The sequence below is a fragment of the Malaya genurostris genome, chromosome 3, assembly GCF_030247185.1.
Source record: "Malaya genurostris strain Urasoe2022 chromosome 3, Malgen_1.1, whole genome shotgun sequence".
In the NCBI taxonomy this organism is placed as follows: domain Eukaryota; kingdom Metazoa; phylum Arthropoda; class Insecta; order Diptera; family Culicidae; genus Malaya; species Malaya genurostris.
The window spans coordinates 47,654,030-47,662,258 of NC_080572.1; the positions used below are offsets into that span (position 1 = coordinate 47,654,030).

The 8,229-nt window shown below is 38.1% G+C and overlaps 1 protein-coding gene and 1 long non-coding RNA gene across 3 annotated transcripts; one reads left to right on the forward strand and one right to left on the reverse strand.

The window, feature by feature from the left end:
* Window positions 1-224: 224 nt before the first annotated feature.
* LOC131437985 (histone PARylation factor 1-like) lies at window positions 225-2,196 on the forward strand. 2 transcript variants are annotated; one of them, XM_058607710.1, is made up of 4 exons: window positions 225-1,121; window positions 1,177-1,346; window positions 1,431-1,672; window positions 1,737-2,196. In XM_058607710.1, the coding sequence occupies exons 1-4, from the start codon at window positions 337-339 to the stop codon at window positions 1,788-1,790; spliced, it is 1,251 nt and encodes a 416-aa protein (XP_058463693.1). In that variant the 5' UTR covers window positions 225-336; the 3' UTR covers window positions 1,791-2,196. The 2 variants fall into 2 exon arrangements, with proteins under 2 accessions (XP_058463693.1, XP_058463692.1); XM_058607709.1 differs by having other exon boundaries at window positions 1,177-1,672; window positions 1,737-2,194.
* A 3,048-nt stretch (window positions 2,197-5,244) lies between these two features.
* On the reverse strand, window positions 5,245-6,219 carry LOC131436390 (uncharacterized). The gene is made up of 2 exons (XR_009230617.1): window positions 5,948-6,219; window positions 5,245-5,874 (listed from the first exon to the last, which is right to left on the reverse strand). It is a non-coding gene; the product is annotated as an uncharacterized LOC131436390 (long non-coding RNA).
* Window positions 6,220-8,229: the final 2,010 nt, after the last annotated feature.

The window sequence follows — 8,229 nt, forward strand, 5'->3', positions numbered from 1 at the left end:
AATACCGATAATTCACGGATCGTACAGATAAATACCGATTTTCGGATTTAGCTTGAATAGACATGAGAAAAGGTTGCTGTGGGACCTTTTTTTTTGCTCGCCAAAATGAGCTTTTGTGAGATTTTCCTGGTACTTATGTTACGGGATTCTGATACCGATATGGTACAGATAGATTTTTGCATCGAATACAGATTTTTGGAAAAATGACATGGCAACGCTATTTTTGACAACCGGCATTTCTTGTTTTTGTGTGATCGGTTTTTATTTTTCTACAAATTTCTCTTGTTGATTTATTCGTTTTTTGTTTTATTGCATTATCATTGAACTTCGTGTAGCATGGATAAGCCAGATTGTAAATATGGAGCTTCGTGTTATCAAAAAAATCCGGCTCACAAAGAAAAATTCCGGCACCCCCCGAAAGACAACAGTAAAGATCAAGAGCTTGACAACACGTCTCCTAGAAAAGACTCACCAGCATCATCATCGAAGCGTAGATCCAATTCTCCAGATTTATCAGACTCTGTTATCGAAGAGATTAAGAAATGCAAACGTCCACCGACACCAGAAAAGGACCATAATAGTAAAGAAGAACGGGATAAAAATCACGAATATTACGGTATGACAAGGCAACGATACACTCTGCCCGAGGTTCCAATGGATGTCGGATTGATGAGCGATATCTATGATCCACAAATCGAATTTTCTAAAAAAGCAGAATATAAGGAACTATGTGAAAATTCAAAGATGTTCATAAAGCATAAATTTCTGGTTGATATGCCTGACTGTTTCGATTCTCTGTGGAAGTTTTGTGAATCGAAGGATACTGAGAAGCCAGCAGAAATATTTGAAAAACTTGGACTTCAGCTGGTAGGTCCGTTCGACGTTTTAGCCAAAAAGTTTGATGAAGCTAAAATACACGAACCTGGTGATTATTTGAGACACTGGCGATTTTATTTCGATCCGCCAGAGTTTCAAACCGTACTCGTTAAGAAAAAATCCGGCTTACACTATGGGTACTGGCGGGATAGTCCTGATGACATCAGTGGATTGGTGGCTGTCAACGATGCAAGCAAGGGCTGTGAATTTAGGATGGTTGGTCAGAATGTATTCGATGCCGTTATGTAAGTGTATTATGTTTGAATGTAGCGTTATTGAAAACTAAACTTCAATTTTCAGGCATTATCTTGAGCACGAAGTTACGGTGACACCTTTCAACAAATCACAAATCACGTTTATGAAAAAGTCGTTGGAAGAGTGGTGCAAGGAACGCAGTATTGAACTAAAAGGAAGCGATAAACTTAAAACACGTGAAAAAGCTGTGGTCTGCAAAACATTTCATAAGATCGGTATTGTAGTCCCATTCGATCGAAAAACTGAATTGGGCTATCGCCAATTGTTGGAAAGTGATGCTAATTTGAAAAAAATTCTAGCAAAATTCGATGGAATTGACAAGCGAAACGATAAATCTGGTTTCGACACTGTAATGAGTGAGCTGCAGCCTATAGTTACAGCAGCCTTTATTGCTGTCGATGAGTGTGACTTTGGCACAGCTTTAGAGCTTGCAGTCGATTTGTTCTGTCACGGTACCATCAGTTTGCATGATGTTATGAAGCCACTTTTTGTAACAGCGTATTCAATGTTAAAAAGACCGCAGTATATTGCGATAATGAAGGTTTGTACAATTTTGATTTTCATTCTATTTCAAAGTCTTGATTTAACTTTATCATTTCTTTCAGTCTCATCTTGAAAACCGCCGCAAAGAGATAAACTTAGATTTATTAACGAAATGATTAGATTTCTCAATGGTAATATGATCAGTATTGAATCTTGTATTTTCGTTACGCTATTGTAAACATTTTATCTATAATAAAATCAATTCTTCATATGATTGAACAAATGTATCAGAGAGTTATATATTATTCTTATATGTTGAGAATAAGACTGGAAGTAACGTTTGTGATATTTGGTCAAAAGAACTGCGCTCTAGGCCATGTATAACTTATTTTGCATTGATTACATATTTTTATATCAATTGCGTAAATCACGCAAGAGCGATTTTTAGGTTTTTAAACAAATATATATTATACAATATGAAAATATGTAGTTTTATCCATAGTAGATTATCTCTTTCTTTATTGCACTCAATGAAATGCCTAAATACATCCAGTAGAAAACATTCCGGTCGAAAACGAACGTGATGATGGTAAAGTGTATTGAATGTGAAGAATGCACTAAGTTTGTACTTGTACGTATAACCACAGATAACAGATATACAGGCTCGAACAAAATAGTATAGCAAATTTGAAATTACACAGGATTTAAAAAAAATTGTTCGAGTCTGTATATCTGTTATCTGTGTTCATAGTAAATTTAACTTGCGGAATAAGTTTAAACACATATAACAGATATACAGGCTCACTTATGAACTATGTGTAAAAATTGCTCAATCAGCGTGGCGAACACTTGCAGATGTCATCACGATCGACACGAGGTGCCACAACGATTTGGGTGCAGCTTTCACATGAGCCACAATTTTGGGCGCAACATTCACTTCACGCTAGATTTTATCGGATGCCATGGCCTTGCGTTGAAGCAACCGCCTTCCACTTAAAAAGCGCAGGTTCGAAACTGTTTCATCTTTAAAGACGGTCGTCACAAGCCCCTACCTCATACCTACCCGGTGTCAAATGATGACTGGTGACTCCTGTTTTTAGCAGAATGAGGAGGTGCGGAGTATTAGCAAGCGGTGGGACAGAGTGCAACTGTTGATAAGGAACTAACATCTTACTCTAGATGTCTCGATTATCAACCCACTTTGTGACTCTTGCTAATATTCTCAACGTGGGAAGTGTGCAACACTCAAATTTGTATTAAAAAAAATTATAAATTTTATATTACTAATATTAACTATCCTATTGCCCTAAGCTTAGGATGATGAACTACAGGGCACATATCCTGCTTGGCGGACGAGGGTGGGAGTCAACTTACACTTGTATTGACCCAATCGGACCATACCGAGATCGACCGTTCGCTTAAAACTGTAAAATGAATCTAATATGTCATCTGGATTGATCACGGAGTTGACATGACTGGTACTGCTTGAAATTGACAATGTGCCATTGGGTAGTTTCAGGCATTTCTGATGCAATTGGGATGCTTATTCACCGCGGTTCTGTATTTCGTTCGAGTCGGATTGTTTCGATCGAGTGTGAAGTTTTGCGTTCTGTAGCTCGATCGAGTTCAAGTTTTCCATAGAAAGGCACTGCCCATACTTGCGTCACAGACTAACAGACATGACAGTATAAGTAAATTCTTATAACAATATTTTTTCGTGATGCACTAGTTCCACCTATATTGTACTGCGCGAGCTATTTACTATCGGTACACCCCTTGTGATATGTGAGTTTTTTTACTAGTTGGTTTCCCCTCGTTTATCAACACCGATCAGCTGCTTGCAGGGATGCCTGATTTTGTCATAATATTTGAAAATGAATCATCACAATAAATTATTTGATTACGTTGATAATATATTTAACTTTTTTAGCGATGTTGTAAGTTAACCATTTATTTTTCTCAACGTTGCTCATCTAGATTATTTTTTTATTGTGTTGGTAATTTTCATCCGAAATTAAGTGGCGGTAGACCAGAAGAAAGTAAATATTGTAATAAAACGATTCAATTTCGATTTTGTATTGCGTTGGAGGATGAGAAGTAGCACTATTATGTATATAGTTTTGGCAATATGTATTAAATCTGTTTCCTGCATGAAATTCGCATGGACGTGTACGAATCAATACATTACAGGTAATTTCAAGGTAAATGGCAACTCTGTTGGTAAATGAAAAAAATAAACACAGTCTAGATGACAGAGAGGATGTTTTTGATAGGGTAACGTGGCGACAACATGACATATGCGTGTACTGTCCCAACTAAAGGAATATTCGAAATGACCGTTAAAATGATTGAAGAATCTAATTTGAGTGCTCTGTCTGTTAGTCTGTGCTTGAGTGTAGGTCCCATGTGGAAGTTCGGCATGTCGAGGGGAGGAGGATCCAAATTTTATTTCCGAATATTTTGTTTTATTGTGCTACCTATACTGCTAAATCACGATATCGTTACGTGGAGTATCGGTGGTATACCTTTGCTATTCCAATATTGCAGCAGGTGCCATTGTTGAGGTTTGCACTGGATGGGACTGATAAGCGGGTGCTTTGCATATGGGACAGACATGAGTTGATATTTTTTATCAAATTTTACTGAACAAACCCTCAACTTTTGTTGCGGTTTCCGAGGGTGTATTAGGGATGGATTTCGTTCCTCAAGTTGGCTCGGGATTGGCGGGGGTCGGCATGGGCCTGATATGCGAGTATGGGCAGGGCATCACTTGATCTAATTACAGAATGCAGGTTTTTACATTCGTTTGACGGGGTCCGATTCGGTCGAGGTGCAGAATGGGGGTGAATAATATATCACATTCGTTCTGAACAGGTGAATTAGATTAAAAAAGGGGACTTATTGTTATCAGGAACAGAGATGCCAGGCAAAAATTTCAAATATCTTCCGACAGCGTATGGCAGGCAAGAATAGCATTTCTCTATGAAGCAAAATACGCTAAACGGACTAGGCGAAAAAAATGCAGATCTGGAATCTCTGATCAGGAATAAGAGTGTCTTATTCTACCGTTGAGGAACTTTCAAACCTTTCCGATCCGTTTCGATATCGGTACTGATGTTATACAGGTTGCATTGACGGCGAGGCTGATTGGTCAGGTGTGAAGACATTTTAAGCAATCGTGCCACCGACGACACGACCAGGCACTCCGAAGAAAAATCTACATTAAAATTGTCCTTTAACGATTCACCGACAGTTACCATAAATACAGCGACCCCTTGAGAATGATCAAATTTATCTTCTCGAGCAACACCGTTCAAGTTACTAAGAACAAGTTACCAAGGAGCCCAAAAATAAATAAACAAACAAATTTAGAACGTATATCAAATACGTGGAAGCGTAACAGGAATGAAATGTGAATCAATTTGTCTTTAAAATAGTTTGAAAGATTGACTAGTGTTTCAAGAAAATTTGTAATGGTTCCCAATGAAGATTAACTATCGCGAGTAAGCTTTCATTACTCTCTAACAAGCCAATACGCCCTTGTTGCGGGCGGTGGTGGAGTCTCGAAGCCAGTAGATGCGAATTGCTTGATAAGAAATTAAGTTCATGGTTAAGTAATAAAATCAAATACAGAAGCAAAATTACAAAATATATTTGTGTGTTTTCTAATGTCTCATTTTTTATGATGTAGTATATATATGAGATATACAATAACTGCCATGTCGTATTGCAGCATTTTGTTCAAAACCAATCCGTTTGTCGTTGAGAAACAAGTATTTATTTATTCAATTGGAAATGCCGTTAAAAAAATCAAGCCTTTGTTAATTCTTTCTTCTTGAATTAATCGTCTCCAGTTTTATAAATTTTTTCAGATTTTTTGCGTTGTATTGCTAGTTCTGAAAGATTATTCACGAAGGAAACACCAATCTGTTCTTGTAATCGCCGTTGATTGTTGATACGTTATGTTTCGTGTTTGGTAACGGTCCGAAAATGTCGCTTATATGGAGTACTCGGTGTTTGTGGTTATATAGGGTAACGGTTTCCTCCATTCATTCATTTCGCATATGAAAGGTGAGAGCACAGTGAGTGATTGAATAACAGTTGCCGGAGATGATATCTCGTAGAATTGAGACAATTTACAAGAGATGTTAGAGGATGTTACTATAGTTTTAAATACTGTGTCCTCAGTGGCACTTCGGTGAATCAAAGAGCACTGATGAATAGAGTGCAACCAATTGCTTCAGCCATTATCACTGGAAGCTATAATAAAGAACAGTAATGAGTTCAATATTTTCCTTTTTCAATATACTTGGTTCTTTATTTTTAACTAAACTAATCAACCCCAGCTTCAACGAGATCGTCCTGCGAGTGAATAAATCATAGTGAGTAACCACAAACGAGTTCTATATCCACCAATAACTTCTCATAACTTCTCTTTATAGTACCGAGTGACCAATCGATCCACTGCTCAGACTCTTAATGATGTTGGAGCGCTTTTGCTACTTATCGCAAGAATACGATCAATTTAAATTTTGCGAAACGATTCGGAATTTATTTTGTTTACATTTATTTGAACTTTGATACACAGTAACCAAGGTTATAGTAACTATTATTCAAAATCAATAACTTATAAACTTGTGTTGCCAGTTTCCGAAATATTTTAGGCAATTTCGTTTTGACATTACCAGTTACTGAGGGGTGGTTAAATTTGCGATACAGTTTTGAATAGCGAGTGGCAGGTCGTGTCGTCGGTGCCACTGTGTACATAGTGTGACTTTCCTGGGCAATCTAATCTAATGTTGAATGCGCATCCTTAACTTACATTATATAATCCAACAAACTCACTAACACCTGAATTTATTTTATCTTATTTTATTTTCATGGTTGGAGCGCAATGAAACGAGAATGTTGAAATAAGGAACTGTCATCGAATGCCTAAGACCAAGGAAATTTCAGGAAGAAGAACCCTGGGGCGTCCCAGGAGAATGACGAAAAGGAGGTACTTTGTGCAATAACTCGACTTTTGGTAATGCCCCGTTTACACTTCCGCTGGCTGCCAGCATGCTGGTGTCAGTGTACTGCCCTCTTAGGAAAAAACGTTCAACTGTGGTCCAATGATCCAAAGTATTAGACCAACGAAGAACCACCGTTGAACGTTTTTTTCCTAAGAGGACAGTACACTGACACCAGCATGCTGGCAGCCAGCAGAAGTGTAAACGGGGCATAAGTTGCGGTATGTTGGGGAAGAGAGAGGTAAGTGCACTACTATTTTTGTCACTTTATTATTATTATCATTATTATTATTATTGTTCCGTACGCTCTATTTTCAGCTATAAACACAGTAGTTAGTAAACTTCTAAATGCTATATTTCCCTATTTATCTCCACTATCCCTAACCTAATGTATCTGAAACCAGTGGGACTCAGAGCAGCGTCTGCTGGTGGGAGAAGCCGGTGTGCTATACGGTCTAGTGCATATCAACGGTCCCAGCTTGTAGTGAACCTCACTCAAGCAGATGGGCGGACACGGTCTGTCAGGTTGTGGGCTGATAAATTTCAATTACATTCACTTCACGCTAGATTTTGGTTTTGCTTTTGGTTAAAACACAGATAACAGATATACAGGCTCGCTTATGAACTATGTGTAAAAATTGCTCAATCAGCGTGGTGATCACTTGCAGATGTCCTCACGATCGACACGAGGTGCCACAACGATTTGGGTGCTGCTTTCACATGAGCCACAATTTTGGGCGCAACATTCGCTTCACGCTAGATTTTTGTTTTACTCTTGGTTAAAATGGCAAGTTTATTTTGGTTTTATTCCGATCGAATTCTCGTGTGAATAATGCGACATGGAAATAAAGTTGTCTTCAACACGTAGGGAAATCGTGTGAAAGGTGCTAAAATTGTTGTAGTTGTATTATTTCTATAACAGGCAGGAGGATTTTGTTATCGTTCCGGAACGAAGTGAAACGTTTTGAAAGATCGGGGCGAATAGTCGAGTAGATGGCAGTTGTGTTTCCAACGTATAGCAAATTTGAAATTTACGCAGGATTTGGAAAAATTTTGTTCGAGCCTGTATATCTGTTATCTGTGTCCCAACAAATTTGTTTACAAACAATCGCTTTCATTCCACTTTAGCAGAGATGCCAGATCTGCAGATTTGTCTGTAAATCTGCAGCTTTCGTGTAGACACTTTTTATTATGCAGATTTTAGAAAATCGAGTTTTTCGCAGACTTTCGTCCAAATTTACAGAGTTCTTAAATTGACATTTTTTTGCTCGCCAAGTCAGTTTTGCGTATCATACTTTATAGAGAAATTGCTCCAAGCAACCCACTTAGAAAAAAACGTTCCACGGTGGTCCTTCATTGGTCCAATACGTTGGATCATTGGTCCAATGAAAGTCCAATCAATCGTTCAACGGGAGGCCAACACGGGACCTTCGTTTGCCGATTTTGAAACAGACCGTTGAACCGAATGCCATTTTTTTGGTTCAACAAACCCGGCAGACAGAGGTCCATTGTTGAGCCATTTTTAACATGAGGAGTTGGAGCCCCGTTGGACTAGTTTTACTTCAGAATTTCTGAAGTTTTTTCCACTTATTTGTTTAAACTA